The sequence below is a fragment of the Schistocerca cancellata genome, chromosome 1 (genome assembly GCF_023864275.1).
Source record: "Schistocerca cancellata isolate TAMUIC-IGC-003103 chromosome 1, iqSchCanc2.1, whole genome shotgun sequence".
Taxonomy (NCBI): domain Eukaryota; kingdom Metazoa; phylum Arthropoda; class Insecta; order Orthoptera; family Acrididae; genus Schistocerca; species Schistocerca cancellata.
In genome coordinates this window covers 194,445,269-194,472,170 of record NC_064626.1, presented here as the reverse complement: position 1 = coordinate 194,472,170, position 26,902 = coordinate 194,445,269, and the positions used below count along the sequence as shown (strand labels likewise).

Below are 26,902 nucleotides of genomic sequence, written 5' to 3'. Positions count from 1 at the left end.
TTCTCGTTTTTTGTGCCATTGCGGTGTTTTCTCGTGGGGTAGAACGCAGCTCCTCTGACCGCCGTGCGGCGTCGGTAGCGTGGCCGAGCGGTCTAAGGCGCTGGTTTCAGGCACCAGTCTCCTCGGAGGCGTGGGTTCGAATCCCACCGCTGCCAATGTTTTCTGTCTCGAAAGCCGGAGCACTGACTACCCGCGACGAAACAGCGCAGCAAGCCGTGAGCGTCTCTTTCTTAAATTGTCGCAGCACAGTGCGCGGTGCAACGACATGATCCACAGGCGCAGTTTGGTGTCATGATGGCTGGCGTTCGTCTCCACGAAATGTGTCCCGAGCATGCCGTTGTACAAAGTGGGAGCGTCTATGTTTACAGTTGTCGTTAAGTAGCGTGCGTATGGCTTGCTGTGTTCGCTGGAGGAGCCCCTGTGCCGTTGTCCGGTGTGGTCTAGTGGCTAGGATACCTGGCTCTCACCCAGGAGGCCTGGGTTCGATTCCCGGTACCGGAAATGCGCATTTTGTTGCTCCTCTTATGCGACTTGGCCCGACTTGGCTCGACTGACGCTCCGCTGACGCTTGCAGAAAACTACGTTAAGTACGATTCGGCGTGACAAGTGACGGCGAGAGCGATGCGACATCTGTCCACCTCTTATCGAGGCACATACCTGTGGTCAACAGACTTGGAGGACTGCAAGACATTGCCACGGGGGTTGAATGCAGCTAACCACACTGCTTGGTGTCCTAACAGCGCAGACACGTTCGTTTGCCAGTATACATATAATGGAGATCGCGTCTGACACAGCTGTGGGGAGACGCAGTGGTGTGTGGGCCGAGCTTTGCTGTTCATGGCCACTTGCAGTCGCGAGAACTGCTATCGGCGGTGCTTCCGTGGCCGTGATCGTCTAGTGGTTAGGACATTGCGTTGTGGCCGCAATAACCCAGGTTCGAATCCTGGTCACGGCAATTTTTAAACTTTTTGCCTTGCTGTCGCTGCAGTGACGATTGTGACTCAGTGTTTGAAAACACGGTGCCCTCTTGATTTTTCACTCATGTTCCGCAGGCTGCAGGTGGCACTACCAATTCATTATCAACACGTAATGCCGCCGCGCCAGAGCGCGGGCAGCTGCCTGTGTAGTGAATCTCTATTCGAAGAAGGCATTTGTTTGAGGTGCAATGGATGAGCAGCCAGTCACAGCAGAACAGGAAGCTGTGTCGTGGACTGTTTCTACAAAAGCGAAGAACACTGGCACAGGTAGCGTGGCCGAGCGGTCTAAGGCGCTGGTTTAAGGCACCAGTCTCTTCGGAGGCGTGGGTTCGAATCCCACCGCTGCCAATTTTTTCTCGTTTTTTGTGCCATTGCGGTGTTTTCTCGTGGGGTAGAACGCAGCTCCTCTGACCGCCGTGCGGCGTCGGTAGCGTGGCCGAGCGGTCTAAGGCGCTGGTTTCAGGCACCAGTCTCCTCGGAGGCGTGGGTTCGAATCCCACCGCTGCCAATGTTTTCTGTCTCGAAAGCCGGAGCACTGACTACCCGCGACGAAACAGCGCAGCAAGCCGTGAGCGTCTCTTTCTTAAATTGTCGCAGCACAGTGCGCGGTGCAACGACATGATCCACAGGCGCAGTTTGGTGTCATGATGGCTGGCGTTCGTCTCCACGAAATGTGTCCCGAGCATGCCGTTGTACAAAGTGGGAGCGTCTATGTTTACAGTTGTCGTTAAGTAGCGTGCGTATGGCTTGCTGTGTTCGCTGGAGGAGCCCCTGTGCCGTTGTCCGGTGTGGTCTAGTGGCTAGGATACCTGGCTCTCACCCAGGAGGCCTGGGTTCGATTCCCGGTACCGGAAATGCGCATTTTGTTGCTCCTCTTATGCGACTTGGCCCGACTTGGCTCGACTGACGCTCCGCTGACGCTTGCAGAAAACTACGTTAAGTACGATTCGGCGTGACAAGTGACGGCGAGAGCGATGCGACATCTGTCCACCTCTTATCGAGGCACATACCTGTGGTCAACAGACTTGGAGGACTGCAAGACATTGCCACGGGGGTTGAATGCAGCTAACCACACTGCTTGGTGTCCTAACAGCGCAGACACGTTCGTTTGCCAGTATACATATAATGGAGATCGCGTCTGACACAGCTGTGGGGAGACGCAGTGGTGTGTGGGCCGAGCTTTGCTGTTCATGGCCACTTGCAGTCGCGAGAACTGCTATCGGCGGTGCTTCCGTGGCCGTGATCGTCTAGTGGTTAGGACATTGCGTTGTGGCCGCAATAACCCAGGTTCGAATCCTGGTCACGGCAATTTTTAAACTTTTTGCCTTGCTGTCGCTGCAGTGACGATTGTGACTCAGTGTTTGAAAACACGGTGCCCTCTTGATTTTTCACTCATGTTCCGCAGGCTGCAGGTGGCACTACCAATTCATTATCAACACGTAATGCCGCCGCGCCAGAGCGCGGGCAGCTGCCTGTGTAGTGAATCTCTATTCGAAGAAGGCATTTGTTTGAGGTGCAATGGATGAGCAGCCAGTCACAGCAGAACAGGAAGCTGTGTCGTGGACTGTTTCTACAAAAGCGAAGAACACTGGCACAGGTAGCGTGGCCGAGCGGTCTAAGGCGCTGGTTTAAGGCACCAGTCTCTTCGGAGGCGTGGGTTCGAATCCCACCGCTGCCAATTTTTTCTCGTTTTTTGTGCCATTGCGGTGTTTTCTCGTGGGGTAGAACGCAGCTCCTCTGACCGCCGTGCGGCGTCGGTAGCGTGGCCGAGCGGTCTAAGGCGCTGGTTTCAGGCACCAGTCTCCTCGGAGGCGTGGGTTCGAATCCCACCGCTGCCAATGTTTTCTGTCTCGAAAGCCGGAGCACTGACTACCCGCGACGAAACAGCGCAGCAAGCCGTGAGCGTCTCTTTCTTAAATTGTCGCAGCACAGTGCGCGGTGCAACGACATGATCCACAGGCGCAGTTTGGTGTCATGATGGCTGGCGTTCGTCTCCACGAAATGTGTCCCGAGCATGCCGTTGTACAAAGTGGGAGCGTCTATGTTTACAGTTGTCGTTAAGTAGCGTGCGTATGGCTTGCTGTGTTCGCTGGAGGAGCCCCTGTGCCGTTGTCCGGTGTGGTCTAGTGGCTAGGATACCTGGCTCTCACCCAGGAGGCCCGGGTTCGATTCCCGGTACCGGAAATGCGCATTTTGTTGCTCCTCTTATGCGACTTGGCCCGACTTGGCTCGACTGACGCTCCGCTGACGCTTGCAGAAAACTACGTTAAGTACGATTCGGCGTGACAAGTGACGGCGAGAGCGATGCGACATCTGTCCACCTCTTATCGAGGCACATACCTGTGGTCAACAGACTTGGAGGACTGCAAGACATTGCCACGGGGGTTGAATGCAGCTAACCACACTGCTTGGTGTCCTAACAGCGCAGACACGTTCGTTTGCCAGTATACATATAATGGAGATCGCGTCTGACACAGCTGTGGGGAGACGCAGTGGTGTGTGGGCCGAGCTTTGCTGTTCATGGCCACTTGCAGTCGCGAGAACTGCTATCGGCGGTGCTTCCGTGGCCGTGATCGTCTAGTGGTTAGGACGTTGCGTTGTGGCCGCAATAACCCAGGTTCGAATCCTGGTCACGGCAATTTTTAAACTTTTTGCCTTGCTGTCGCTGCAGTGACGATTGTGACTCAGTGTTTGAAAACACGGTGCCCTCTTGATTTTTCACTCATGTTCCGCAGGCTGCAGGTGGCACTACCAATTCATTATCAACACGTAATGCCGCCGCGCCAGAGCGCGGGCAGCTGCCTGTGTAGTGAATCTCTATTCGAAGAAGGCATTTGTTTGAGGTGCAATGGATGAGCAGCCAGTCACAGCAGAACAGGAAGCTGTGTCGTGGACTGTTTCTACAAAAGCGAAGAACACTGGCACAGGTAGCGTGGCCGAGCGGTCTAAGGCGCTGGTTTAAGGCACCAGTCTCTTCGGAGGCGTGGGTTCGAATCCCACCGCTGCCAATTTTTTCTCGTTTTTTGTGCCATTGCGGTGTTTTCTCGTGGGGTAGAACGCAGCTCCTCTGACCGCCGTGCGGCGTCGGTAGCGTGGCCGAGCGGTCTAAGGCGCTGGTTTCAGGCACCAGTCTCCTCGGAGGCGTGGGTTCGAATCCCACCGCTGCCAATGTTTTCTGTCTCGAAAGCCGGAGCACTGACTACCCGCGACGAAACAGCGCAGCAAGCCGTGAGCGTCTCTTTCTTAAATTGTCGCAGCACAGTGCGCGGTGCAACGACATGATCCACAGGCGCAGTTTGGTGTCATGATGGCTGGCGTTCGTCTCCACGAAATGTGTCCCGAGCATGCCGTTGTACAAAGTGGGAGCGTCTATGTTTACAGTTGTCGTTAAGTAGCGTGCGTATGGCTTGCTGTGTTCGCTGGAGGAGCCCCTGTGCCGTTGTCCGGTGTGGTCTAGTGGCTAGGATACCTGGCTCTCACCCAGGAGGCCCGGGTTCGATTCCCGGTACCGGAAATGCGCATTTTGTTGCTCCTCTTATGCGACTTGGCCCGACTTGGCTCGACTGACGCTCCGCTGACGCTTGCAGAAAACTACGTTAAGTACGATTCGGCGTGACAAGTGACGGCGAGAGCGATGCGACATCTGTCCACCTCTTATCGAGGCACATACCTGTGGTCAACAGACTTGGAGGACTGCAAGACATTGCCACGGGGGTTGAATGCAGCTAACCACACTGCTTGGTGTCCTAACAGCGCAGACACGTTCGTTTGCCAGTATACATATAATGGAGATCGCGTCTGACACAGCTGTGGGGAGACGCAGTGGTGTGTGGGCCGAGCTTTGCTGTTCATGGCCACTTGCAGTCGCGAGAACTGCTATCGGCGGTGCTTCCGTGGCCGTGATCGTCTAGTGGTTAGGACATTGCGTTGTGGCCGCAATAACCCAGGTTCGAATCCTGGTCACGGCAATTTTTAAACTTTTTGCCTTGCTGTCGCTGCAGTGACGATTGTGACTCAGTGTTTGAAAACACGGTGCCCTCTTGATTTTTCACTCATGTTCCGCAGGCTGCAGGTGGCACTACCAATTCATTATCAACACGTAATGCCGCCGCGCCAGAGCGCGGGCAGCTGCCTGTGTAGTGAATCTCTATTCGAAGAAGGCATTTGTTTGAGGTGCAATGGATGAGCAGCCAGTCACAGCAGAACAGGAAGCTGTGTCGTGGACTGTTTCTACAAAAGCGAAGAACACTGGCACAGGTAGCGTGGCCGAGCGGTCTAAGGCGCTGGTTTAAGGCACCAGTCTCTTCGGAGGCGTGGGTTCGAATCCCACCGCTGCCAATTTTTTCTCGTTTTTTGTGCCATTGCGGTGTTTTCTCGTGGGGTAGAACGCAGCTCCTCTGACCGCCGTGCGGCGTCGGTAGCGTGGCCGAGCGGTCTAAGGCGCTGGTTTCAGGCACCAGTCTCCTCGGAGGCGTGGGTTCGAATCCCACCGCTGCCAATGTTTTCTGTCTCGAAAGCCGGAGCACTGACTACCCGCGACGAAACAGCGCAGCAAGCCGTGAGCGTCTCTTTCTTAAATTGTCGCAGCACAGTGCGCGGTGCAACGACATGATCCACAGGCGCAGTTTGGTGTCATGATGGCTGGCGTTCGTCTCCACGAAATGTGTCCCGAGCATGCCGTTGTACAAAGTGGGAGCGTCTATGTTTACAGTTGTCGTTAAGTAGCGTGCGTATGGCTTGCTGTGTTCGCTGGAGGAGCCCCTGTGCCGTTGTCCGGTGTGGTCTAGTGGCTAGGATACCTGGCTCTCACCCAGGAGGCCCGGGTTCGATTCCCGGTACCGGAAATGCGCATTTTGTTGCTCCTCTTATGCGACTTGGCCCGACTTGGCTCGACTGACGCTCCGCTGACGCTTGCAGAAAACTACGTTAAGTACGATTCGGCGTGACAAGTGACGGCGAGAGCGATGCGACATCTGTCCACCTCTTATCGAGGCACATACCTGTGGTCAACAGACTTGGAGGACTGCAAGACATTGCCACGGGGGTTGAATGCAGCTAACCACACTGCTTGGTGTCCTAACAGCGCAGACACGTTCGTTTGCCAGTATACATATAATGGAGATCGCGTCTGACACAGCTGTGGGGAGACGCAGTGGTGTGTGGGCCGAGCTTTGCTGTTCATGGCCACTTGCAGTCGCGAGAACTGCTATCGGCGGTGCTTCCGTGGCCGTGATCGTCTAGTGGTTAGGACATTGCGTTGTGGCCGCAATAACCCAGGTTCGAATCCTGGTCACGGCAATTTTTAAACTTTTTGCCTTGCTGTCGCTGCAGTGACGATTGTGACTCAGTGTTTGAAAACACGGTGCCCTCTTGATTTTTCACTCATGTTCCGCAGGCTGCAGGTGGCACTACCAATTCATTATCAACACGTAATGCCGCCGCGCCAGAGCGCGGGCAGCTGCCTGTGTAGTGAATCTCTATTCGAAGAAGGCATTTGTTTGAGGTGCAATGGATGAGCAGCCAGTCACAGCAGAACAGGAAGCTGTGTCGTGGACTGTTTCTACAAAAGCGAAGAACACTGGCACAGGTAGCGTGGCCGAGCGGTCTAAGGCGCTGGTTTAAGGCACCAGTCTCTTCGGAGGCGTGGGTTCGAATCCCACCGCTGCCAATTTTTTCTCGTTTTTTGTGCCATTGCGGTGTTTTCTCGTGGGGTAGAACGCAGCTCCTCTGACCGCCGTGCGGCGTCGGTAGCGTGGCCGAGCGGTCTAAGGCGCTGGTTTCAGGCACCAGTCTCCTCGGAGGCGTGGGTTCGAATCCCACCGCTGCCAATGTTTTCTGTCTCGAAAGCCGGAGCACTGACTACCCGCGACGAAACAGCGCAGCAAGCCGTGAGCGTCTCTTTCTTAAATTGTCGCAGCACAGTGCGCGGTGCAACGACATGATCCACAGGCGCAGTTTGGTGTCATGATGGCTGGCGTTCGTCTCCACGAAATGTGTCCCGAGCATGCCGTTGTACAAAGTGGGAGCGTCTATGTTTACAGTTGTCGTTAAGTAGCGTGCGTATGGCTTGCTGTGTTCGCTGGAGGAGCCCCTGTGCCGTTGTCCGGTGTGGTCTAGTGGCTAGGATACCTGGCTCTCACCCAGGAGGCCCGGGTTCGATTCCCGGTACCGGAAATGCGCATTTTGTTGCTCCTCTTATGCGACTTGGCCCGACTTGGCTCGACTGACGCTCCGCTGACGCTTGCAGAAAACTACGTTAAGTACGATTCGGCGTGACAAGTGACGGCGAGAGCGATGCGACATCTGTCCACCTCTTATCGAGGCACATACCTGTGGTCAACAGACTTGGAGGACTGCAAGACATTGCCACGGGGGTTGAATGCAGCTAACCACACTGCTTGGTGTCCTAACAGCGCAGACACGTTCGTTTGCCAGTATACATATAATGGAGATCGCGTCTGACACAGCTGTGGGGAGACGCAGTGGTGTGTGGGCCGAGCTTTGCTGTTCATGGCCACTTGCAGTCGCGAGAACTGCTATCGGCGGTGCTTCCGTGGCCGTGATCGTCTAGTGGTTAGGACGTTGCGTTGTGGCCGCAATAACCCAGGTTCGAATCCTGGTCACGGCAATTTTTAAACTTTTTGCCTTGCTGTCGCTGCAGTGACGATTGTGACTCAGTGTTTGAAAACACGGTGCCCTCTTGATTTTTCACTCATGTTCCGCAGGCTGCAGGTGGCACTACCAATTCATTATCAACACGTAATGCCGCCGCGCCAGAGCGCGGGCAGCTGCCTGTGTAGTGAATCTCTATTCGAAGAAGGCATTTGTTTGAGGTGCAATGGATGAGCAGCCAGTCACAGCAGAACAGGAAGCTGTGTCGTGGACTGTTTCTACAAAAGCGAAGAACACTGGCACAGGTAGCGTGGCCGAGCGGTCTAAGGCGCTGGTTTAAGGCACCAGTCTCTTCGGAGGCGTGGGTTCGAATCCCACCGCTGCCAATTTTTTCTCGTTTTTTGTGCCATTGCGGTGTTTTCTCGTGGGGTAGAACGCAGCTCCTCTGACCGCCGTGCGGCGTCGGTAGCGTGGCCGAGCGGTCTAAGGCGCTGGTTTCAGGCACCAGTCTCCTCGGAGGCGTGGGTTCGAATCCCACCGCTGCCAATGTTTTCTGTCTCGAAAGCCGGAGCACTGACTACCCGCGACGAAACAGCGCAGCAAGCCGTGAGCGTCTCTTTCTTAAATTGTCGCAGCACAGTGCGCGGTGCAACGACATGATCCACAGGCGCAGTTTGGTGTCATGATGGCTGGCGTTCGTCTCCACGAAATGTGTCCCGAGCATGCCGTTGTACAAAGTGGGAGCGTCTATGTTTACAGTTGTCGTTAAGTAGCGTGCGTATGGCTTGCTGTGTTCGCTGGAGGAGCCCCTGTGCCGTTGTCCGGTGTGGTCTAGTGGCTAGGATACCTGGCTCTCACCCAGGAGGCCCGGGTTCGATTCCCGGTACCGGAAATGCGCATTTTGTTGCTCCTCTTATGCGACTTGGCCCGACTTGGCTCGACTGACGCTCCGCTGACGCTTGCAGAAAACTACGTTAAGTACGATTCGGCGTGACAAGTGACGGCGAGAGCGATGCGACATCTGTCCACCTCTTATCGAGGCACATACCTGTGGTCAACAGACTTGGAGGACTGCAAGACATTGCCACGGGGGTTGAATGCAGCTAACCACACTGCTTGGTGTCCTAACAGCGCAGACACGTTCGTTTGCCAGTATACATATAATGGAGATCGCGTCTGACACAGCTGTGGGGAGACGCAGTGGTGTGTGGGCCGAGCTTTGCTGTTCATGGCCACTTGCAGTCGCGAGAACTGCTATCGGCGGTGCTTCCGTGGCCGTGATCGTCTAGTGGTTAGGACATTGCGTTGTGGCCGCAATAACCCAGGTTCGAATCCTGGTCACGGCAATTTTTAAACTTTTTGCCTTGCTGTCGCTGCAGTGACGATTGTGACTCAGTGTTTGAAAACACGGTGCCCTCTTGATTTTTCACTCATGTTCCGCAGGCTGCAGGTGGCACTACCAATTCATTATCAACACGTAATGCCGCCGCGCCAGAGCGCGGGCAGCTGCCTGTGTAGTGAATCTCTATTCGAAGAAGGCATTTGTTTGAGGTGCAATGGATGAGCAGCCAGTCACAGCAGAACAGGAAGCTGTGTCGTGGACTGTTTCTACAAAAGCGAAGAACACTGGCACAGGTAGCGTGGCCGAGCGGTCTAAGGCGCTGGTTTAAGGCACCAGTCTCTTCGGAGGCGTGGGTTCGAATCCCACCGCTGCCAATTTTTTCTCGTTTTTTGTGCCATTGCGGTGTTTTCTCGTGGGGTAGAACGCAGCTCCTCTGACCGCCGTGCGGCGTCGGTAGCGTGGCCGAGCGGTCTAAGGCGCTGGTTTCAGGCACCAGTCTCCTCGGAGGCGTGGGTTCGAATCCCACCGCTGCCAATGTTTTCTGTCTCGAAAGCCGGAGCACTGACTACCCGCGACGAAACAGCGCAGCAAGCCGTGAGCGTCTCTTTCTTAAATTGTCGCAGCACAGTGCGCGGTGCAACGACATGATCCACAGGCGCAGTTTGGTGTCATGATGGCTGGCGTTCGTCTCCACGAAATGTGTCCCGAGCATGCCGTTGTACAAAGTGGGAGCGTCTATGTTTACAGTTGTCGTTAAGTAGCGTGCGTATGGCTTGCTGTGTTCGCTGGAGGAGCCCCTGTGCCGTTGTCCGGTGTGGTCTAGTGGCTAGGATACCTGGCTCTCACCCAGGAGGCCTGGGTTCGATTCCCGGTACCGGAAATGCGCATTTTGTTGCTCCTCTTATGCGACTTGGCCCGACTTGGCTCGACTGACGCTCCGCTGACGCTTGCAGAAAACTACGTTAAGTACGATTCGGCGTGACAAGTGACGGCGAGAGCGATGCGACATCTGTCCACCTCTTATCGAGGCACATACCTGTGGTCAACAGACTTGGAGGACTGCAAGACATTGCCACGGGGGTTGAATGCAGCTAACCACACTGCTTGGTGTCCTAACAGCGCAGACACGTTCGTTTGCCAGTATACATATAATGGAGATCGCGTCTGACACAGCTGTGGGGAGACGCAGTGGTGTGTGGGCCGAGCTTTGCTGTTCATGGCCACTTGCAGTCGCGAGAACTGCTATCGGCGGTGCTTCCGTGGCCGTGATCGTCTAGTGGTTAGGACATTGCGTTGTGGCCGCAATAACCCAGGTTCGAATCCTGGTCACGGCAATTTTTAAACTTTTTGCCTTGCTGTCGCTGCAGTGACGATTGTGACTCAGTGTTTGAAAACACGGTGCCCTCTTGATTTTTCACTCATGTTCCGCAGGCTGCAGGTGGCACTACCAATTCATTATCAACACGTAATGCCGCCGCGCCAGAGCGCGGGCAGCTGCCTGTGTAGTGAATCTCTATTCGAAGAAGGCATTTGTTTGAGGTGCAATGGATGAGCAGCCAGTCACAGCAGAACAGGAAGCTGTGTCGTGGACTGTTTCTACAAAAGCGAAGAACACTGGCACAGGTAGCGTGGCCGAGCGGTCTAAGGCGCTGGTTTAAGGCACCAGTCTCTTCGGAGGCGTGGGTTCGAATCCCACCGCTGCCAATTTTTTCTCGTTTTTTGTGCCATTGCGGTGTTTTCTCGTGGGGTAGAACGCAGCTCCTCTGACCGCCGTGCGGCGTCGGTAGCGTGGCCGAGCGGTCTAAGGCGCTGGTTTCAGGCACCAGTCTCCTCGGAGGCGTGGGTTCGAATCCCACCGCTGCCAATGTTTTCTGTCTCGAAAGCCGGAGCACTGACTACCCGCGACGAAACAGCGCAGCAAGCCGTGAGCGTCTCTTTCTTAAATTGTCGCAGCACAGTGCGCGGTGCAACGACATGATCCACAGGCGCAGTTTGGTGTCATGATGGCTGGCGTTCGTCTCCACGAAATGTGTCCCGAGCATGCCGTTGTACAAAGTGGGAGCGTCTATGTTTACAGTTGTCGTTAAGTAGCGTGCGTATGGCTTGCTGTGTTCGCTGGAGGAGCCCCTGTGCCGTTGTCCGGTGTGGTCTAGTGGCTAGGATACCTGGCTCTCACCCAGGAGGCCCGGGTTCGATTCCCGGTACCGGAAATGCGCATTTTGTTGCTCCTCTTATGCGACTTGGCCCGACTTGGCTCGACTGACGCTCCGCTGACGCTTGCAGAAAACTACGTTAAGTACGATTCGGCGTGACAAGTGACGGCGAGAGCGATGCGACATCTGTCCACCTCTTATCGAGGCACATACCTGTGGTCAACAGACTTGGAGGACTGCAAGACATTGCCACGGGGGTTGAATGCAGCTAACCACACTGCTTGGTGTCCTAACAGCGCAGACACGTTCGTTTGCCAGTATACATATAATGGAGATCGCGTCTGACACAGCTGTGGGGAGACGCAGTGGTGTGTGGGCCGAGCTTTGCTGTTCATGGCCACTTGCAGTCGCGAGAACTGCTATCGGCGGTGCTTCCGTGGCCGTGATCGTCTAGTGGTTAGGACGTTGCGTTGTGGCCGCAATAACCCAGGTTCGAATCCTGGTCACGGCAATTTTTAAACTTTTTGCCTTGCTGTCGCTGCAGTGACGATTGTGACTCAGTGTTTGAAAACACGGTGCCCTCTTGATTTTTCACTCATGTTCCGCAGGCTGCAGGTGGCACTACCAATTCATTATCAACACGTAATGCCGCCGCGCCAGAGCGCGGGCAGCTGCCTGTGTAGTGAATCTCTATTCGAAGAAGGCATTTGTTTGAGGTGCAATGGATGAGCAGCCAGTCACAGCAGAACAGGAAGCTGTGTCGTGGACTGTTTCTACAAAAGCGAAGAACACTGGCACAGGTAGCGTGGCCGAGCGGTCTAAGGCGCTGGTTTAAGGCACCAGTCTCTTCGGAGGCGTGGGTTCGAATCCCACCGCTGCCAATTTTTTCTCGTTTTTTGTGCCATTGCGGTGTTTTCTCGTGGGGTAGAACGCAGCTCCTCTGACCGCCGTGCGGCGTCGGTAGCGTGGCCGAGCGGTCTAAGGCGCTGGTTTCAGGCACCAGTCTCCTCGGAGGCGTGGGTTCGAATCCCACCGCTGCCAATGTTTTCTGTCTCGAAAGCCGGAGCACTGACTACCCGCGACGAAACAGCGCAGCAAGCCGTGAGCGTCTCTTTCTTAAATTGTCGCAGCACAGTGCGCGGTGCAACGACATGATCCACAGGCGCAGTTTGGTGTCATGATGGCTGGCGTTCGTCTCCACGAAATGTGTCCCGAGCATGCCGTTGTACAAAGTGGGAGCGTCTATGTTTACAGTTGTCGTTAAGTAGCGTGCGTATGGCTTGCTGTGTTCGCTGGAGGAGCCCCTGTGCCGTTGTCCGGTGTGGTCTAGTGGCTAGGATACCTGGCTCTCACCCAGGAGGCCCGGGTTCGATTCCCGGTACCGGAAATGCGCATTTTGTTGCTCCTCTTATGCGACTTGGCCCGACTTGGCTCGACTGACGCTCCGCTGACGCTTGCAGAAAACTACGTTAAGTACGATTCGGCGTGACAAGTGACGGCGAGAGCGATGCGACATCTGTCCACCTCTTATCGAGGCACATACCTGTGGTCAACAGACTTGGAGGACTGCAAGACATTGCCACGGGGGTTGAATGCAGCTAACCACACTGCTTGGTGTCCTAACAGCGCAGACACGTTCGTTTGCCAGTATACATATAATGGAGATCGCGTCTGACACAGCTGTGGGGAGACGCAGTGGTGTGTGGGCCGAGCTTTGCTGTTCATGGCCACTTGCAGTCGCGAGAACTGCTATCGGCGGTGCTTCCGTGGCCGTGATCGTCTAGTGGTTAGGACATTGCGTTGTGGCCGCAATAACCCAGGTTCGAATCCTGGTCACGGCAATTTTTAAACTTTTTGCCTTGCTGTCGCTGCAGTGACGATTGTGACTCAGTGTTTGAAAACACGGTGCCCTCTTGATTTTTCACTCATGTTCCGCAGGCTGCAGGTGGCACTACCAATTCATTATCAACACGTAATGCCGCCGCGCCAGAGCGCGGGCAGCTGCCTGTGTAGTGAATCTCTATTCGAAGAAGGCATTTGTTTGAGGTGCAATGGATGAGCAGCCAGTCACAGCAGAACAGGAAGCTGTGTCGTGGACTGTTTCTACAAAAGCGAAGAACACTGGCACAGGTAGCGTGGCCGAGCGGTCTAAGGCGCTGGTTTAAGGCACCAGTCTCTTCGGAGTCGTGGGCCCGAACACATCGCGCGCTCGCTGCGGCGTGTCGGGCGGTGTTTACGTGCGGATCGCGGTCGGCGGCGTGTGCTTCGCGGCGCTGTTTCTTCTTTGATTTGTTCTTTCTGTGAGTAGCATGGATCTCGATAATTCAGAGAACCGTCAGAATAATATTCAGTGCGCGTTTGATAGATCTGTGCGTAGGCCTACTGCTTTCGAAATTCACCAATGGGTTAAAAACGACCTTCAATTGCCGAAAAGTGTAGTCCTCGGCGTTCAGCTTGACGCGTTCCTCAATTCGTTATTTTTGAAACTGTCTTCTTCCGACATGTGTGACACATTAGTGAACGTAAATGGTGGTGTACGTAAAATTAAGCACCTTGACGGTACTATCAGTGATGTTGTGATGTCGAATGCGGGTTATGGTATACGCACTGTTCGCGTATTTAACCTGCCCATGGAAGTGCGAAATGAAACTATTTCTCGTAGTTTACTTCCGTACGGTACAGTGCTTTCGGTCGTCAAGGAGAAATGGTCGTCAGCTTATTACTATGATGTTGAAAATGGTGTTCGCAGTGTCCGCATGATTGTTCGAGAGCATATACCGTCCTTTGTTTTTGTTGCTGGCCATCGGGCCTTTATCACTTATAGCGGCCAACCGGCGACCTGTTCATTTTGTAACGGTACCGGACATTTTCGACAGGACTGTCCGAAACGTAGTCGCCCTGTACAATTACCACGGACGGACGGTCAGGACGAGGTGACGTGGGCGGCGGTCGCGCTTGGCGCCTCCCCCGCACGTGCGCATCGTGTGTCTGACCCTGAGGTTGCGGCTGACGCTGTTGCTATGGACGTTACACCTTCCGTTCCTGTTGCTGATAGCTCCCCGGCGTTGCCTGTGATTTCTGTGCCCGCACCTGTGGAGGCCCCGTTGCCTGCTCCCACAGCTGTCGATAGAATTGCACCACCGATAGTGTCTGCACCCGCACCGGCAGCTGTAACGCTGTCCGTGTCGGAACCCGTTCCGGAGGCTGCTCCCTCTGTTGTGACTGAGAATGTGTCTGCTGTAGCCACCGTTGTTGTCGAAAGTGAGGAGCGTCTTGCCGCCCCCGCGGAACCTAAACCGCGTCGGGAAAGGCCGATTGAGAGAGCTGACAACGTCCCCCGCTTTCGAAGCGCTAGTATTTCGGGTGTTTCTTCTCGTAAGGGGCGAACGCCGTCCCCGGTGGTGACTTGCGTCCCACCCTACAAGTCCACCTCAAAACAGAAGAAATTGCAACGGGCCTCGCAGCGCGCGGCTGTTGACTCGCGGCAGGTGTCGGCTGCCGATCGCCGTCGGCAGCGGCCTGCCGCTCACAGTCAGCCTGAGGCGTCCGTGAGTTCCGCAGATTTTAAGAGGGACGAGACAGTTCGTCAGCTCAAAGTTTTCCTCACTCAAACGGACCCTGTCGTGACAACCGATACGGCGATGAACGTTCCTCCGAGCGTGTCGCCTGCACAAGTGGCAGGCAAACGCAAATCGGACGACTCACATTGCCGTCGCATCCGGCCGCACTCGCAGGATTCTGAATCTGATCCTCCCGCCGGCGCTGGACCTGCCACGGCGGCTCCGTCGGGTGCCGCTCTTGCTATGGACACGGAGGTGGTTCAGCCCCCCGTGTTTTCTAGTGCAAAGTGTGACTGGGCGGCGGACGTGGAGGTGGATGAAAGGACTGGCAGCGGTACGTAAAGTGCCTTTGCTCCTCGCTTGGCAGCGTGAATGCATCCCTCGTTGTGTAAGTCTAAAATTGTTTTTTGTGATGTTTCCTCGTCTGTGATGTGTGAAACCGGTCTGTTGCACGTTTTAATCGGTACTGTCACACGCACGTGTAGTTCAGGCAGCGCCACTGCACCCATCGTTGTGTCTTTTTATTTGTTGTGTATTTTAACTGTGTCTGGTACTTTTACATGTGTCTGCTGTCCGCCGCTCGTCGGAGGCACATTTTAGTCGTTCTTGCCGCTAACTTGGATCTTTACGGCAGCACGAGTGCTTTCCCAGCTGTGCACATTTCTTTAGTCTTGTTGTCTAATTTCACTGTGTATGGGGTCTGACACGCGTTGCTTGTGTGTTTTCCCATTGCTCTCAATACCGTGCGCTGTCTTAAAGGCGCACGTGTCGCTGTTGTAGTGCGCAAATTTAAATTTTCTACGTCTTCTGTGTGCCTCCGTTGCGGACACATTCTCATTGTGAATGCCGACGATCTGCATAGTCTTAGCAGCGCGTGTGCATGCATTCTTGTGCGAAATTATTTATTGGTCTATGAATGTGTGTGGTGTATGTTGTACATCGGCGGCACATTTAGCCGTTGGTGCCAACACCTTGGCTGCTGTTTGTGGCCTTGATGCGTCCACCGATGTGCACGCTTCTTTAGTTCTTATTTCTTATTTTTATTATTTATTGTTTTAGATTGTGTATGGTACGTGCCCCACGTCGGAGGCACAGTCTCCCCGTTCATGCCGACGAACTGAGTGTAATACTATTGGCGGCGCACATGCAATTTTATTCTGTCAGTTTTTTTTTTTTTTTTTTTTTTTTTTTTTTTTTTTTTTTTTTTTTTTTTTTTACCTACGTCTCCTGTCTACACCTGTTGGGGGATGGCTTTTACCGTTGTTGTCGACTGCATGCGTCGTTTGACGGCGCCTATGCCCTTTCGTTGTGCCACATTGCGACATGTAACTTTTATTTGTGTACAGCCTCGGCGGTTTGTTTTCACCGCTCCTGTCGATTGCCTGCGTCGACCTAGCTGTGCCGGGGCACCTCTATTTGTCTGTGTTTACATGTCGGTGTTTTCCCTGTGGCTGGTGTCTGCTAGCCTGCGGTGGATCATTTTCGCCGTTCATGTTCACATGTTGCTTTGCATTGGCGGCGTCGTTGTGACCTTTATTGTGGACCCTTATTTCGTGTGTATTCCGTGTATACTATCTGCCACCTGTCGGTATGCCATGTTCGCCGATCTTGTCCACGACACGCGTTATCTTTGCAGCGCTACTGTTTCGCTTCTTGTGAACACTGCATTTGTTGTTCCTTGCGTTGTGTATGGTTCCTGACACGCGTCGGTGGCATATTCTTACCGTCAATGTTAACAAGCTGCGTAGTCCGCATAAGGTCTTTGCCTTAAAAACTCTTTTATGTGAAACCCGTTGCCATGTCGCCTTTTTGCAAGAAGTGACACGTGAGGCTCTGATGCTTCTAACCGATCTGAGTGACTACGTTATTGTGGATAATGTGGTGTCCGACGATGTCACCGGCACTGCTATTGTAGTCTGCCCCGGCCTCACTGTCACGAATATTGAGTGTCTCCCTACTGGCCGCGCTATTGCGTGCACTATTGAAGGCGTCGTGTTTGTTAATGTTTACGCTCCTTCCGGCAGCGACTACGCGGCGCGGCGGCTCTTTTATAGTCAGGAGCTGTGTGGGGTTTTGCACCGGAACTCCGCTCATATCATTTTCGGCGGTGATTTTAATGCGGTCACCGATGATCGCGACCAGGAGCCGCGCCCCAACAAGTGTCAGGAACTCCACACGCTCCTCACAAGTTTTAATCTCAAGGACACGTGGCGAATGCTCCACCCGGTTGAAACCCAATATACTTATTTTTATCCGACGGGACACAGCCGACTCGATCGGATTTATGTGTCATCGTCACTAGCAGCCTCGGTGGCTCGATCTGAGGTCAGGCCAGTTATTTTTTCAGATCACTGCAGTTATTTTTGTGAACTTTCCCTTCCACTTTCTAGGCCTTCCTATCGCAAAAATCTATGGAAGTTTAACTGCAGCCTGCTCGCCGACTCCCATTTTCAGCAGTCCTTTACTGATATGTGGCACAAACTTTTGCAGACTAAACCCGGTGATAGTAGCGTCCTCGAGTGGTGGGTTGGCGCTGCCAAACCTGCCGTCCGGACCTTTTTAATTAATTTTAGCCGCGACGCAGCGCACTGGCGTCGCTCGACGTCACAATTTTATCAGAGCTGTTTGAAGGATCTCGCCCGACAAGTTACGGCCCAGCCGCATCTTCTTCCCATTTTTAAACAATTTCAGGCCGAACTTTTGACCGATCTGCGGCGGAAGGGTAGAGGGCCGGTTACTCGGAGCCAGCCTGTGGGTGCCGTGGACGGGGAGCCGCTCTCTATATATCATCTCAACAGAGAGCGGAAGATGCGCGAACGATTGGCCTTTAATGCGTGGGTCACTCGGGATGGAATAAAAACTTCCGACAGGGTGACGATTGAGAATGAAATCCACGCACATTTTGAGTCTCTCTTTCAAGATGTTGATGTCGATTCCGCTGCGCTGCGTCGTATTTTACAGGGGGTTCCTAATGTTTTAAGCCGCACAGACCGTGTCCATCTTAATGAGGCTTTTACGTCCGACGACTTGCACGAAGCTGTCAAGCGCAGTCCTAGGGGGAAGTCTCCCGGAATGGACGGCATTCCCGCTGAATTTTATTTGCAGTTTTTTAACCTTTTACGCGATACTTTAACTGCTATCGCCAATGAAGTTCTTAATGGCGCTCCTCTACCACCTGATTTTGCAGCGGGGTGCATCACGCTCCTTCCGAAATCTAAAGCGACGCCGACTATACATACTGTTCGACCGATCACTCTGTTGAACGCGGATTATAAGATCATGGCGAGGTGCGTCGCGCACAGACTGCGGCAAGTCATGCCGCGCGTTCTCTGTGAACATCAGACGTGTGCTGTGCGTGACAGGAATATTTTTGATGCCGTTCTGGCCTATAGGGACTGTATCGGCTTTGTACGCGGCAACAGGATTCGGTCGGCAGCGATTATGTTGGTCGATTTCCAGAATGCATTTGACAGGGTTGGCCATGCCTATTTACGGCGTGTGATGGTTGCCATGGGGTTTGGCCGTAAGTTTACCCACACGGTTCAGGGTTTTTTGCGCAATGCCACATCGAGTGTCATCGTCAATGGGTCCCTCAGTCCACCTATACGTCTGACTCGCTCGGTCAGACAGGGTTGCCCATTGTCAATGACACTTTACGCTTTGGCGCTCGACCCGCTTCTGCGGTCTATCTGCAACGAGTGTCCGGGGATCCAACTTGGGGAAGATCGCCTTACTTGCCGGGCTTATGCCGACGATCTTGGGGTGTTCTTGGGTCGGCCGGCAGATGTAGATACCCTGTACTCTGTTCTCCGGCAATTTGAGAAGGCGACGGGAGCCATTGTGAATGTTCACAAGACGGTTTTGCTTCCCCTTACTCCACGGATGAGCCATGTGCGTCGACATTGGTTCAGTGTTGTGCAGCAGCACAAAGTCCTGGGGGTTATTTTATCTGATAATCCTCAGCGCATGGAGGCTCTGAATTGGCGTCCCACCTTACACAAAATTAGGGCGGTTGTCAAAATTCATGCGGCCCGGCATTTGGCGCTTTATGATAAGGTGCAGCTTATCAATACTACCATCTTAGCTCGAGCGTGGTATTTAGCACAAGTTCTCCCGGTCCCTAAGCTCCTAGACCGTGCGATTAAACAGGCCGTCTACTGGCTCCTTTGGAAAGGGGACATTTTCAAAGTCTCCTTAGCCACCTGCACCTTAAATCCAGCCGATGGGGGACTCGGTCTGGTGGATTTTTCCGCCAAATGCGCGGCGCTCCTTCTCAAACGGACTACGGCCGTGTTGGAGAAGGGCACCAGCAGTGCCACGGTCATGTTGTTCAATCAATATCGGCCACCTTCTGTAGTTGCCCCGGTCTCTGTCAGCCACATACCCTTTGCGCTGAATTACGTGCGGCGTTTTTATTTTGACAACAGCTATCTTGTGTATGGTGGCTCCAGCGGAGGCCGTGTCGGCGACATTATCCGTGCTCTGCGGGGATCACCGGCCAGAAATAAGTGGGAGTACCGCATGCCGCACACTGACTGGCGAACAGTTTGGCGAAACATCGCCACAACCGTCCTTCCTACACACGTTAGAGCGACGTGGTATAAAGTCGTCAATGGTACGATTCCTACGAATGCTAAACTGCACTCTATTCATCTGAGTCCGTCCCCCGCCTGCGAAGAGTGCCATGAAGAGGATACTATTGAACATCGCTTCGTGTGCCGTCGGTTCCGTGCTGTGTGGGACACTGCTCGGGATATGGTGCGTCTCGTCAACAGGGTGTCTACAGCGCAGGTTACCGTGGCAGCTGCAATCGTACCCGAGTGTAAGGCATTTCCGACCACCAAGCGCAACGCCACCATCTGGTTAATCGGCCATACGATTTATTCTCTATTTTTCCTCAAACTCACGGATCGTCTTGATTTTCTCACATACTTATGGGCTGAACATGGCAAGTACCGTGTTCGAACAGACTATGCTGTGACTTTTGCAAATTTTCTGCATGTCGCCTTGGCGCATGCTTTTGCTCTTTTACCGATGTCGACTTAATTAAAATTACACTATCTTGCTTAAAACTATGACGTGATAGTAAGAGACCTCGTCTTGCGATGGATGTATATTCAGTACCAGAAACGAAAAATATAACGTACATGGGAGACATTTCTCCCTTCGGAACTGCCTCGTATATGGTATAATGCGAGGATATTTTGTTTACCTTTCTTTATTTTTTATTTTTCTTATTGTTTACCACTCTGTCATGTAGTGGTTTGGGATAGTGATGCCGAGGAGAGGCGTTGCATGAAAGTGTCCCCTTTTCTTTTTTGTGGACGTTTCGTTGTGTTTCATTGCTCTTACTTTGGTCAGGATTCCTGGTGTGTTTTTTTCCTTATTGCATTGCATTATTGTCTTTTTTTTCTCGTCTATCCAGCGTGATCACCGCTACTCCTTTCTTCACGGTGTACCTCCGTGTTTAATTTCTGCATTGCTGGATGGCGTTTTGCTTTGTGTACTGCCTGGACCATTCCTTGACTCCTTCCAGGCGGTTATCTATCTATAAATATATCTATACTTTTTTCTTTTTCGCACTTCACGAAGCCTTCTTTCTGTTTTCCCTTCTCACAACGTGTGCCTCAGAGGCAAGAGGCTCACTTTGCAACTTTCTTTAAAAAAAAAAAAAAAAAAAAAAAATAAAAAAAAAAAAAAAAAAAAAAAAAAAAAAAAAAAAAAAGCTGCCAATGTTTTCTGTCTCGAAAGCCGGAGCACTGACTACCCGCGACGAAACAGCGCAGCAAGCCGTGAGCGTCTCTTTCTTAAATTGTCGCAGCACAGTGCGCGGTGCAACGACATGATCCACAGGCGCAGTTTGGTGTCATGATGGCTGGCGTTCGTCTCCACGAAATGTGTCCCGAGCATGCCGTTGTACAAAGTGGGAGCGTCTATGTTTACAGTTGTCGTTAAGTAGCGTGCGTATGGCTTGCTGTGTTCGCTGGAGGAGCCCCTGTGCCGTTGTCCGGTGTGGTCTAGTGGCTAGGATACCTGGCTCTCACCCAGGAGGCCCGGGTTCGATTCCCGGTACCGGAAATGCGCATTTTGTTGCTCCTCTTATGCGACTTGGCCCGACTTAGCTCGGCTGACGCTTGCAGAAAACTACGTTAAGTACGATTCGGCGTGACAAGTGACGGCGAGAGCGATGCGACATCTGTCCACCTCTTATCGAGGCACATACCTGTGGTCAACAGACTTGGAGGACTGCAAAACATTGCCACGGGGGTTGAATGCAGCTAACCACACTGCTTGGTGTCCTAACAGCGCAGACACGTTCGTTTGCCAGTATACATATAATGGAGATCGCGTCTGACACAGCTGTGGGGAGACGCAGTGGTGTGTGGGCCGAGCTTTGCTGTTCATGGCCACTTGCAGTCGCGAGAACTGCTATCGGCGGTGCTTCCGTGGCCGTGATCGTCTAGTGGTTAGGACATTGCGTTGTGGCCGCAATAACCCAGGTTCGAATCCTGGTCACGGCAATTTTTAAACTTTTTGCCTTGCTGTCGCTGCAGTGACGATTGTGACTCAGTGTTTGAAAACACGGTGCCCTCTTGATTTTTCACTCATGTTCCGCAGGCTGCAGGTGGCACTACCAATTCATTATCAACACGTAATGCCGCCGCGCCAGAGCGCGGGCAGCTGCCTGTGTAGTGAATCTCTATTCGAAGAAGGCATTTGTTTGAGGTGCAATGGATGAGCAGCCAGTCACAGCAGAACAGGAAGCTGTGTCGTGGACTGTTTCTACAAAAGCGAAGAACACTGGCACAGGTAGCGTGGCCGAGCGGTCTAAGGCGCTGGTTTAAGGCACCAGTCTCTTCGGAGGCGTGGGTTCGAATCCCACCGCTGCCAATTTTTTCTCGTTTTTTGTGCCATTGCGGTGTTTTCTCGTGGGGTAGAACGCAGCTCCTCTGACCGCCGTGCGGCGTCGGTAGCGTGGCCGAGCGGTCTAAGGCGCTGGTTTCAGGCACCAGTCTCCTCGGAGGCGTGGGTTCGAATCCCACCGCTGCCAACGTTTTCTGTCTCGAAAGCCGGAGCACTGACTACCCGCGACGAAACAGCGCAGCAAGCCGTGAGCGTCTCTTTCTTAAATTGTCGCAGCACAGTGCGCGGTGCAACGACATGATCCACAGGCGCAGTTTGGTGTCATGATGGCTGGCGTTCGTCTCCACGAAATGTGTCCCGAGCATGCCGTTGTACAAAGTGGGAGCGTCTATGTTTACAGTTGTCGTTAAGTAGCGTGCGTATGGCTTGCTGTGTTCGCTGGAGGAGCCCCTGTGCCGTTGTCCGGTGTGGTCTAGTGGCTAGGATACCTGGCTCTCACCCAGGAGGCCCGGGTTCGATTCCCGGTACCGGAAATGCGCATTTTGTTGCTCCTCTTATGCGACTTGGCCCGACTTAGCTCGGCTGACGCTTGCAGAAAACTACGTTAAGTACGATTCGGCGTGACAAGTGACGGCGAGAGCGATGCGACATCTGTCCACCTCTTATCGAGGCACATACCTGTGGTCAACAGACTTGGAGGACTGCAAAACATTGCCACGGGGGTTGAATGCAGCTAACCACACTGCTTGGTGTCCTAACAGCGCAGACACGTTCGTTTGCCAGTATACATATAATGGAGATCGCGTCTGACACAGCTGTGGGGAGACGCAGTGGTGTGTGGGCCGAGCTTTGCTGTTCATGGCCACTTGCAGTCGCGAGAACTGCTATCGGCGGTGCTTCCGTGGCCGTGATCGTCTAGTGGTTAGGACATTGCGTTGTGGCCGCAATAACCCAGGTTCGAATCCTGGTCACGGCAATTTTTAAACTTTTTGCCTTGCTGTCGCTGCAGTGACGATTGTGACTCAGTGTTTGAAAACACGGTGCCCTCTTGATTTTTCACTCATGTTCCGCAGGCTGCAGGTGGCACTACCAATTCATTATCAACACGTAATGCCGCCGCGCCAGAGCGCGGGCAGCTGCCTGTGTAGTGAATCTCTATTCGAAGAAGGCATTTGTTTGAGGTGCAATGGATGAGCAGCCAGTCACAGCAGAACAGGAAGCTGTGTCGTGGACTGTTTCTACAAAAGCGAAGAACACTGGCACAGGTAGCGTGGCCGAGCGGTCTAAGGCGCTGGTTTAAGGCACCAGTCTCTTCGGAGGCGTGGGTTCGAATCCCACCGCTGCCAATTTTTTCTCGTTTTTTGTGCCATTGCGGTGTTTTCTCGTGGGGTAGAACGCAGCTCCTCTGACCGCCGTGCGGCGTCGGTAGCGTGGCCGAGCGGTCTAAGGCGCTGGTTTCAGGCACCAGTCTCCTCGGAGGCGTGGGTTCGAATCCCACCGCTGCCAATGTTTTCTGTCTCGAAAGCCGGAGCACTGACTACCCGCGACGAAACAGCGCAGCAAGCCGTGAGCGTCTCTTTCTTAAATTGTCGCAGCACAGTGCGCGGTGCAACGACATGATCCACAGGCGCAGTTTGGTGTCATGATGGCTGGCGTTCGTCTCCACGAAATGTGTCCCGAGCATGCCGTTGTACAAAGTGGGAGCGTCTATGTTTACAGTTGTCGTTAAGTAGCGTGCGTATGGCTTGCTGTGTTCGCTGGAGGAGCCCCTGTGCCGTTGTCCGGTGTGGTCTAGTGGCTAGGATACCTGGCTCTCACCCAGGAGGCCCGGGTTCGATTCCCGGTACCGGAAATGCGCATTTTGTTGCTCCTCTTATGCGACTTGGCCCGACTTAGCTCGACTGACGCTCCGCTGACGCTTGCAGAAAACTACGTTAAGTACGATTCGGCGTGACAAGTGACGGCGAGAGCGATGCGACATCTGTCCACCTCTTATCGAGGCACATACCTGTGGTCAACAGACTTGGAGGACTGCAAGACATTGCCACGGGGGTTGAATGCAGCTAACCACACTGCTTGGTGTCCTAACAGCGCAGACACGTTCGTTTGCCAGTATACATATAATGGAGATCGCGTCTGACACAGCTGTGGGGAGACGCAGTGGTGTGTGGGCCGAGCTTTGCTGTTCATGGCCACTTGCAGTCGCGAGAACTGCTATCGGCGGTGCTTCCGTGGCCGTGATCGTCTAGTGGTTAGGACATTGCGTTGTGGCCGCAATAACCCAGGTTCGAATCCTGGTCACGGCAATTTTTAAACTTTTTGCCTTGCTGTCGCTGCAGTGACGATTGTGACTCAGTGTTTGAAAACACGGTGCCCTCTTGATTTTTCACTCATGTTCCGCAGGCTGCAGGTGGCACTACCAATTCATTATCAACACGTAATGCCGCCGCGCCAGAGCGCGGGCAGCTGCCTGTGTAGTGAATCTCTATTCGAAGAAGGCATTTGTTTGAGGTGCAATGGATGAGCAGCCAGTCACAGCAGAACAGGAAGCTGTGTCGTGGACTGTTTCTACAAAAGCGAAGAACACTGGCACAGGTAGCGTGGCCGAGCGGTCTAAGGCGCTGGTTTAAGGCACCAGTCTCTTCGGAGGCGTGGGTTCGAATCCCACCGCTGCCAATTTTTTCTCGTTTTTTGTGCCATTGCGGTGTTTTCTCGTGGGGTAGAACGCAGCTCCTCTGACCGCCGTGCGGCGTCGGTAGCGTGGCCGAGCGGTCTAAGGCGCTGGTTTCAGGCACCAGTCTCCTCGGAGGCGTGGGTTCGAATCCCACCGCTGCCAATGTTTTCTGTCTCGAAAGCCGGAGCACTGACTACCCGCGACGAAACAGCGCAGCAAGCCGTGAGCGTCTCTTTCTTAAATTGTCGCAGCACAGTGCGCGGTGCAACGACATGATCCACAGGCGCAGTTTGGTGTCATGATGGCTGGCGTTCGTCTCCACGAAATGTGTCCCGAGCATGCCGTTGTACAAAGTGGGAGCGTCTATGTTTACAGTTGTCGTTAAGTAGCGTGCGTATGGCTTGCTGTGTTCGCTGGAGGAGCCCCTGTGCCGTTGTCCGGTGTGGTCTAGTGGCTAGGATACCTGGCTCTCACCCAGGAGGCCCGGGTTCGATTCCCGGTACCGGAAATGCGCATTTTGTTGCTCCTCTTATGCGACTTGGCCCGACTTAGCTCGACTGACGCTCCGCTGACGCTTGCAGAAAACTACGTTAAGTACGATTCGGCGTGACAAGTGACGGCGAGAGCGATGCGACATCTGTCCACCTCTTATCGAGGCACATACCTGTGGTCAACAGACTTGGAGGACTGCAAGACATTGCCACGGGGGTTGAATGCAGCTAACCACACTGCTTGGTGTCCTAACAGCGCAGACACGTTCGTTTGCCAGTATACATATAATGGAGATCGCGTCTGACACAGCTGTGGGGAGACGCAGTGGTGTGTGGGCCGAGCTTTGCTGTTCATGGCCACTTGCAGTCGCGAGAACTGCTATCGGCGGTGCTTCCGTGGCCGTGATCGTCTAGTGGTTAGGACATTGCGTTGTGGCCGCAATAACCCAGGTTCGAATCCTGGTCACGGCAATTTTTAAACTTTTTGCCTTGCTGTCGCTGCAGTGACGATTGTGACTCAGTGTTTGAAAACACGGTGCCCTCTTGATTTTTCACTCATGTTCCGCAGGCTGCAGGTGGCACTACCAATTCATTATCAACACGTAATGCCGCCGCGCCAGAGCGCGGGCAGCTGCCTGTGTAGTGAATCTCTATTCGAAGAAGGCATTTGTTTGAGGTGCAATGGATGAGCAGCCAGTCACAGCAGAACAGGAAGCTGTGTCGTGGACTGTTTCTACAAAAGCGAAGAACACTGGCACAGGTAGCGTGGCCGAGCGGTCTAAGGCGCTGGTTTAAGGCACCAGTCTCTTCGGAGGCGTGGGTTCGAATCCCACCGCTGCCAATTTTTTCTCGTTTTTTGTGCCATTGCGGTGTTTTCTCGTGGGGTAGAACGCAGCTCCTCTGACCGCCGTGCGGCGTCGGTAGCGTGGCCGAGCGGTCTAAGGCGCTGGTTTCAGGCACCAGTCTCCTCGGAGGCGTGGGTTCGAATCCCACCGCTGCCAATGTTTTCTGTCTCGAAAGCCGGAGCACTGACTACCCGCGACGAAACAGCGCAGCAAGCCGTGAGCGTCTCTTTCTTAAATTGTCGCAGCACAGTGCGCGGTGCAACGACATGATCCACAGGCGCAGTTTGGTGTCATGATGGCTGGCGTTCGTCTCCACGAAATGTGTCCCGAGCATGCCGTTGTACAAAGTGGGAGCGTCTATGTTTACAGTTGTCGTTAAGTAGCGTGCGTATGGCTTGCTGTGTTCGCTGGAGGAGCCCCTGTGCCGTTGTCCGGTGTGGTCTAGTGGCTAGGATACCTGGCTCTCACCCAGGAGGCCCGGGTTCGATTCCCGGTACCGGAAATGCGCATTTTGTTGCTCCTCTTATGCGACTTGGCCCGACTTGGCTCGACTGACGCTCCGCTGACGCTTGCAGAAAACTACGTTAAGTACGATTCGGCGTGACAAGTGACGGCGAGAGCGATGCGACATCTGTCCACCTCTTATCGAGGCACATACCTGTGGTCAACAGACTTGGAGGACTGCAAGACATTGCCACGGGGGTTGAATGCAGCTAACCACACTGCTTGGTGTCCTAACAGCGCAGACACGTTCGTTTGCCAGTATACATATAATGGAGATCGCGTCTGACACAGCTGTGGGGAGACGCAGTGGTGTGTGGGCCGAGCTTTGCTGTTCATGGCCACTTGCAGTCGCGAGAACTGCTATCGGCGGTGCTTCCGTGGCCGTGATCGTCTAGTGGTTAGGACGTTGCGTTGTGGCCGCAATAACCCAGGTTCGAATCCTGGTCACGGCAATTTTTAAACTTTTTGCCTTGCTGTCGCTGCAGTGACGATTGTGACTCAGTGTTTGAAAACACGGTGCCCTCTTGATTTTTCACTCATGTTCCGCAGGCTGCAGGTGGCACTACCAATTCATTATCAACACGTAATGCCGCCGCGCCAGAGCGCGGGCAGCTGCCTGTGTAGTGAATCTCTATTCGAAGAAGGCATTTGTTTGAGGTGCAATGGATGAGCAGCCAGTCACAGCAGAACAGGAAGCTGTGTCGTGGACTGTTTCTACAAAAGCGAAGAACACTGGCACAGGTAGCGTGGCCGAGCGGTCTAAGGCGCTGGTTTAAGGCACCAGTCTCTTCGGAGGCGTGGGTTCGAATCCCACCGCTGCCAATTTTTTCTCGTTTTTTGTGCCATTGCGGTGTTTTCTCGTGGGGTAGAACGCAGCTCC

At 53.7% G+C, this 26,902-nt stretch overlaps 1 protein-coding gene and 58 non-coding genes across 59 annotated transcripts; all 59 read left to right on the top strand.

Moving 5' to 3' along the window:
- The first annotated feature begins 73 nt into the window (after positions 1 to 73).
- Positions 74 to 155, top strand: Trnal-cag (transfer RNA leucine (anticodon CAG)). The gene has a single exon. It is a non-coding gene; the product is annotated as a tRNA-Leu (tRNA).
- Positions 156 to 429: 274 nt separating this feature from the next.
- Positions 430 to 501, top strand: Trnae-cuc (transfer RNA glutamic acid (anticodon CUC)). Its single transcript has one exon. It is a non-coding gene; the product is annotated as a tRNA-Glu (tRNA).
- Positions 502 to 883: 382 nt separating this feature from the next.
- Trnah-gug (transfer RNA histidin (anticodon GUG)) lies at positions 884 to 955 on the top strand. Its single transcript has one exon. It is a non-coding gene; the product is annotated as a tRNA-His (tRNA).
- A 288-nt stretch (positions 956 to 1,243) lies between these two features.
- On the top strand, positions 1,244 to 1,325 carry Trnal-aag (transfer RNA leucine (anticodon AAG)). The gene has a single exon. It is a non-coding gene; the product is annotated as a tRNA-Leu (tRNA).
- Positions 1,326 to 1,403: 78 nt separating this feature from the next.
- Positions 1,404 to 1,485, top strand: Trnal-cag (transfer RNA leucine (anticodon CAG)). Its single transcript has one exon. It is a non-coding gene; the product is annotated as a tRNA-Leu (tRNA).
- A 274-nt stretch (positions 1,486 to 1,759) lies between these two features.
- Positions 1,760 to 1,831, top strand: Trnae-cuc (transfer RNA glutamic acid (anticodon CUC)). Its single transcript has one exon. It is a non-coding gene; the product is annotated as a tRNA-Glu (tRNA).
- Positions 1,832 to 2,213: 382 nt separating this feature from the next.
- Trnah-gug (transfer RNA histidin (anticodon GUG)) lies at positions 2,214 to 2,285 on the top strand. The gene has a single exon. It is a non-coding gene; the product is annotated as a tRNA-His (tRNA).
- Positions 2,286 to 2,573: 288 nt separating this feature from the next.
- On the top strand, positions 2,574 to 2,655 carry Trnal-aag (transfer RNA leucine (anticodon AAG)). Its single transcript has one exon. It is a non-coding gene; the product is annotated as a tRNA-Leu (tRNA).
- A 78-nt stretch (positions 2,656 to 2,733) lies between these two features.
- Positions 2,734 to 2,815, top strand: Trnal-cag (transfer RNA leucine (anticodon CAG)). The gene has a single exon. It is a non-coding gene; the product is annotated as a tRNA-Leu (tRNA).
- Positions 2,816 to 3,089: 274 nt separating this feature from the next.
- Positions 3,090 to 3,161, top strand: Trnae-cuc (transfer RNA glutamic acid (anticodon CUC)). Its single transcript has one exon. It is a non-coding gene; the product is annotated as a tRNA-Glu (tRNA).
- Positions 3,162 to 3,543: 382 nt separating this feature from the next.
- Positions 3,544 to 3,615, top strand: Trnah-gug (transfer RNA histidin (anticodon GUG)). Its single transcript has one exon. It is a non-coding gene; the product is annotated as a tRNA-His (tRNA).
- Positions 3,616 to 3,903: 288 nt separating this feature from the next.
- Positions 3,904 to 3,985, top strand: Trnal-aag (transfer RNA leucine (anticodon AAG)). Its single transcript has one exon. It is a non-coding gene; the product is annotated as a tRNA-Leu (tRNA).
- A 78-nt stretch (positions 3,986 to 4,063) lies between these two features.
- Positions 4,064 to 4,145, top strand: Trnal-cag (transfer RNA leucine (anticodon CAG)). Its single transcript has one exon. It is a non-coding gene; the product is annotated as a tRNA-Leu (tRNA).
- A 274-nt stretch (positions 4,146 to 4,419) lies between these two features.
- On the top strand, positions 4,420 to 4,491 carry Trnae-cuc (transfer RNA glutamic acid (anticodon CUC)). The gene has a single exon. It is a non-coding gene; the product is annotated as a tRNA-Glu (tRNA).
- A 382-nt stretch (positions 4,492 to 4,873) lies between these two features.
- Positions 4,874 to 4,945, top strand: Trnah-gug (transfer RNA histidin (anticodon GUG)). The gene has a single exon. It is a non-coding gene; the product is annotated as a tRNA-His (tRNA).
- A 288-nt stretch (positions 4,946 to 5,233) lies between these two features.
- Positions 5,234 to 5,315, top strand: Trnal-aag (transfer RNA leucine (anticodon AAG)). Its single transcript has one exon. It is a non-coding gene; the product is annotated as a tRNA-Leu (tRNA).
- A 78-nt stretch (positions 5,316 to 5,393) lies between these two features.
- On the top strand, positions 5,394 to 5,475 carry Trnal-cag (transfer RNA leucine (anticodon CAG)). Its single transcript has one exon. It is a non-coding gene; the product is annotated as a tRNA-Leu (tRNA).
- Positions 5,476 to 5,749: 274 nt separating this feature from the next.
- Trnae-cuc (transfer RNA glutamic acid (anticodon CUC)) lies at positions 5,750 to 5,821 on the top strand. The gene has a single exon. It is a non-coding gene; the product is annotated as a tRNA-Glu (tRNA).
- Positions 5,822 to 6,203: 382 nt separating this feature from the next.
- On the top strand, positions 6,204 to 6,275 carry Trnah-gug (transfer RNA histidin (anticodon GUG)). Its single transcript has one exon. It is a non-coding gene; the product is annotated as a tRNA-His (tRNA).
- A 288-nt stretch (positions 6,276 to 6,563) lies between these two features.
- On the top strand, positions 6,564 to 6,645 carry Trnal-aag (transfer RNA leucine (anticodon AAG)). The gene has a single exon. It is a non-coding gene; the product is annotated as a tRNA-Leu (tRNA).
- Positions 6,646 to 6,723: 78 nt separating this feature from the next.
- Positions 6,724 to 6,805, top strand: Trnal-cag (transfer RNA leucine (anticodon CAG)). Its single transcript has one exon. It is a non-coding gene; the product is annotated as a tRNA-Leu (tRNA).
- A 274-nt stretch (positions 6,806 to 7,079) lies between these two features.
- Trnae-cuc (transfer RNA glutamic acid (anticodon CUC)) lies at positions 7,080 to 7,151 on the top strand. The gene has a single exon. It is a non-coding gene; the product is annotated as a tRNA-Glu (tRNA).
- A 382-nt stretch (positions 7,152 to 7,533) lies between these two features.
- Positions 7,534 to 7,605, top strand: Trnah-gug (transfer RNA histidin (anticodon GUG)). The gene has a single exon. It is a non-coding gene; the product is annotated as a tRNA-His (tRNA).
- Positions 7,606 to 7,893: 288 nt separating this feature from the next.
- Positions 7,894 to 7,975, top strand: Trnal-aag (transfer RNA leucine (anticodon AAG)). The gene has a single exon. It is a non-coding gene; the product is annotated as a tRNA-Leu (tRNA).
- Positions 7,976 to 8,053: 78 nt separating this feature from the next.
- Trnal-cag (transfer RNA leucine (anticodon CAG)) lies at positions 8,054 to 8,135 on the top strand. The gene has a single exon. It is a non-coding gene; the product is annotated as a tRNA-Leu (tRNA).
- A 274-nt stretch (positions 8,136 to 8,409) lies between these two features.
- Positions 8,410 to 8,481, top strand: Trnae-cuc (transfer RNA glutamic acid (anticodon CUC)). The gene has a single exon. It is a non-coding gene; the product is annotated as a tRNA-Glu (tRNA).
- Positions 8,482 to 8,863: 382 nt separating this feature from the next.
- Trnah-gug (transfer RNA histidin (anticodon GUG)) lies at positions 8,864 to 8,935 on the top strand. The gene has a single exon. It is a non-coding gene; the product is annotated as a tRNA-His (tRNA).
- Positions 8,936 to 9,223: 288 nt separating this feature from the next.
- Positions 9,224 to 9,305, top strand: Trnal-aag (transfer RNA leucine (anticodon AAG)). The gene has a single exon. It is a non-coding gene; the product is annotated as a tRNA-Leu (tRNA).
- A 78-nt stretch (positions 9,306 to 9,383) lies between these two features.
- Trnal-cag (transfer RNA leucine (anticodon CAG)) lies at positions 9,384 to 9,465 on the top strand. Its single transcript has one exon. It is a non-coding gene; the product is annotated as a tRNA-Leu (tRNA).
- Positions 9,466 to 9,739: 274 nt separating this feature from the next.
- Positions 9,740 to 9,811, top strand: Trnae-cuc (transfer RNA glutamic acid (anticodon CUC)). Its single transcript has one exon. It is a non-coding gene; the product is annotated as a tRNA-Glu (tRNA).
- Positions 9,812 to 10,193: 382 nt separating this feature from the next.
- Positions 10,194 to 10,265, top strand: Trnah-gug (transfer RNA histidin (anticodon GUG)). Its single transcript has one exon. It is a non-coding gene; the product is annotated as a tRNA-His (tRNA).
- A 288-nt stretch (positions 10,266 to 10,553) lies between these two features.
- On the top strand, positions 10,554 to 10,635 carry Trnal-aag (transfer RNA leucine (anticodon AAG)). The gene has a single exon. It is a non-coding gene; the product is annotated as a tRNA-Leu (tRNA).
- A 78-nt stretch (positions 10,636 to 10,713) lies between these two features.
- Positions 10,714 to 10,795, top strand: Trnal-cag (transfer RNA leucine (anticodon CAG)). The gene has a single exon. It is a non-coding gene; the product is annotated as a tRNA-Leu (tRNA).
- A 274-nt stretch (positions 10,796 to 11,069) lies between these two features.
- On the top strand, positions 11,070 to 11,141 carry Trnae-cuc (transfer RNA glutamic acid (anticodon CUC)). The gene has a single exon. It is a non-coding gene; the product is annotated as a tRNA-Glu (tRNA).
- A 382-nt stretch (positions 11,142 to 11,523) lies between these two features.
- Positions 11,524 to 11,595, top strand: Trnah-gug (transfer RNA histidin (anticodon GUG)). Its single transcript has one exon. It is a non-coding gene; the product is annotated as a tRNA-His (tRNA).
- Positions 11,596 to 11,883: 288 nt separating this feature from the next.
- Trnal-aag (transfer RNA leucine (anticodon AAG)) lies at positions 11,884 to 11,965 on the top strand. Its single transcript has one exon. It is a non-coding gene; the product is annotated as a tRNA-Leu (tRNA).
- A 78-nt stretch (positions 11,966 to 12,043) lies between these two features.
- Trnal-cag (transfer RNA leucine (anticodon CAG)) lies at positions 12,044 to 12,125 on the top strand. The gene has a single exon. It is a non-coding gene; the product is annotated as a tRNA-Leu (tRNA).
- A 274-nt stretch (positions 12,126 to 12,399) lies between these two features.
- Trnae-cuc (transfer RNA glutamic acid (anticodon CUC)) lies at positions 12,400 to 12,471 on the top strand. The gene has a single exon. It is a non-coding gene; the product is annotated as a tRNA-Glu (tRNA).
- A 382-nt stretch (positions 12,472 to 12,853) lies between these two features.
- Trnah-gug (transfer RNA histidin (anticodon GUG)) lies at positions 12,854 to 12,925 on the top strand. Its single transcript has one exon. It is a non-coding gene; the product is annotated as a tRNA-His (tRNA).
- Positions 12,926 to 14,104: 1,179 nt separating this feature from the next.
- Positions 14,105 to 14,986, top strand: LOC126162832 (calphotin-like). The gene has a single exon (XM_049919633.1). It carries the CDS (start codon positions 14,105 to 14,107, stop codon positions 14,984 to 14,986), a length of 882 nt encoding a protein of 293 aa, XP_049775590.1.
- A 5,664-nt stretch (positions 14,987 to 20,650) lies between these two features.
- Positions 20,651 to 20,722, top strand: Trnae-cuc (transfer RNA glutamic acid (anticodon CUC)). The gene has a single exon. It is a non-coding gene; the product is annotated as a tRNA-Glu (tRNA).
- Positions 20,723 to 21,093: 371 nt separating this feature from the next.
- Trnah-gug (transfer RNA histidin (anticodon GUG)) lies at positions 21,094 to 21,165 on the top strand. Its single transcript has one exon. It is a non-coding gene; the product is annotated as a tRNA-His (tRNA).
- A 288-nt stretch (positions 21,166 to 21,453) lies between these two features.
- Positions 21,454 to 21,535, top strand: Trnal-aag (transfer RNA leucine (anticodon AAG)). The gene has a single exon. It is a non-coding gene; the product is annotated as a tRNA-Leu (tRNA).
- A 78-nt stretch (positions 21,536 to 21,613) lies between these two features.
- Trnal-cag (transfer RNA leucine (anticodon CAG)) lies at positions 21,614 to 21,695 on the top strand. The gene has a single exon. It is a non-coding gene; the product is annotated as a tRNA-Leu (tRNA).
- A 274-nt stretch (positions 21,696 to 21,969) lies between these two features.
- On the top strand, positions 21,970 to 22,041 carry Trnae-cuc (transfer RNA glutamic acid (anticodon CUC)). Its single transcript has one exon. It is a non-coding gene; the product is annotated as a tRNA-Glu (tRNA).
- Positions 22,042 to 22,412: 371 nt separating this feature from the next.
- Trnah-gug (transfer RNA histidin (anticodon GUG)) lies at positions 22,413 to 22,484 on the top strand. Its single transcript has one exon. It is a non-coding gene; the product is annotated as a tRNA-His (tRNA).
- A 288-nt stretch (positions 22,485 to 22,772) lies between these two features.
- Trnal-aag (transfer RNA leucine (anticodon AAG)) lies at positions 22,773 to 22,854 on the top strand. Its single transcript has one exon. It is a non-coding gene; the product is annotated as a tRNA-Leu (tRNA).
- A 78-nt stretch (positions 22,855 to 22,932) lies between these two features.
- On the top strand, positions 22,933 to 23,014 carry Trnal-cag (transfer RNA leucine (anticodon CAG)). The gene has a single exon. It is a non-coding gene; the product is annotated as a tRNA-Leu (tRNA).
- A 274-nt stretch (positions 23,015 to 23,288) lies between these two features.
- On the top strand, positions 23,289 to 23,360 carry Trnae-cuc (transfer RNA glutamic acid (anticodon CUC)). The gene has a single exon. It is a non-coding gene; the product is annotated as a tRNA-Glu (tRNA).
- Positions 23,361 to 23,742: 382 nt separating this feature from the next.
- Positions 23,743 to 23,814, top strand: Trnah-gug (transfer RNA histidin (anticodon GUG)). Its single transcript has one exon. It is a non-coding gene; the product is annotated as a tRNA-His (tRNA).
- Positions 23,815 to 24,102: 288 nt separating this feature from the next.
- Trnal-aag (transfer RNA leucine (anticodon AAG)) lies at positions 24,103 to 24,184 on the top strand. Its single transcript has one exon. It is a non-coding gene; the product is annotated as a tRNA-Leu (tRNA).
- Positions 24,185 to 24,262: 78 nt separating this feature from the next.
- Positions 24,263 to 24,344, top strand: Trnal-cag (transfer RNA leucine (anticodon CAG)). Its single transcript has one exon. It is a non-coding gene; the product is annotated as a tRNA-Leu (tRNA).
- Positions 24,345 to 24,618: 274 nt separating this feature from the next.
- Positions 24,619 to 24,690, top strand: Trnae-cuc (transfer RNA glutamic acid (anticodon CUC)). The gene has a single exon. It is a non-coding gene; the product is annotated as a tRNA-Glu (tRNA).
- A 382-nt stretch (positions 24,691 to 25,072) lies between these two features.
- On the top strand, positions 25,073 to 25,144 carry Trnah-gug (transfer RNA histidin (anticodon GUG)). Its single transcript has one exon. It is a non-coding gene; the product is annotated as a tRNA-His (tRNA).
- A 288-nt stretch (positions 25,145 to 25,432) lies between these two features.
- Positions 25,433 to 25,514, top strand: Trnal-aag (transfer RNA leucine (anticodon AAG)). The gene has a single exon. It is a non-coding gene; the product is annotated as a tRNA-Leu (tRNA).
- Positions 25,515 to 25,592: 78 nt separating this feature from the next.
- Trnal-cag (transfer RNA leucine (anticodon CAG)) lies at positions 25,593 to 25,674 on the top strand. Its single transcript has one exon. It is a non-coding gene; the product is annotated as a tRNA-Leu (tRNA).
- A 274-nt stretch (positions 25,675 to 25,948) lies between these two features.
- On the top strand, positions 25,949 to 26,020 carry Trnae-cuc (transfer RNA glutamic acid (anticodon CUC)). Its single transcript has one exon. It is a non-coding gene; the product is annotated as a tRNA-Glu (tRNA).
- A 382-nt stretch (positions 26,021 to 26,402) lies between these two features.
- Positions 26,403 to 26,474, top strand: Trnah-gug (transfer RNA histidin (anticodon GUG)). Its single transcript has one exon. It is a non-coding gene; the product is annotated as a tRNA-His (tRNA).
- A 288-nt stretch (positions 26,475 to 26,762) lies between these two features.
- On the top strand, positions 26,763 to 26,844 carry Trnal-aag (transfer RNA leucine (anticodon AAG)). Its single transcript has one exon. It is a non-coding gene; the product is annotated as a tRNA-Leu (tRNA).
- Positions 26,845 to 26,902: the final 58 nt, after the last annotated feature.

Excerpts from the sequence above, each read along its gene's own strand:
- LOC126162832 (XM_049919633.1), top strand. The coding sequence starts at position 14,105 with ATGGACGTTACACCTTCCGTTCCTGTTGCTGATAGCTCCCCGGCGTTG.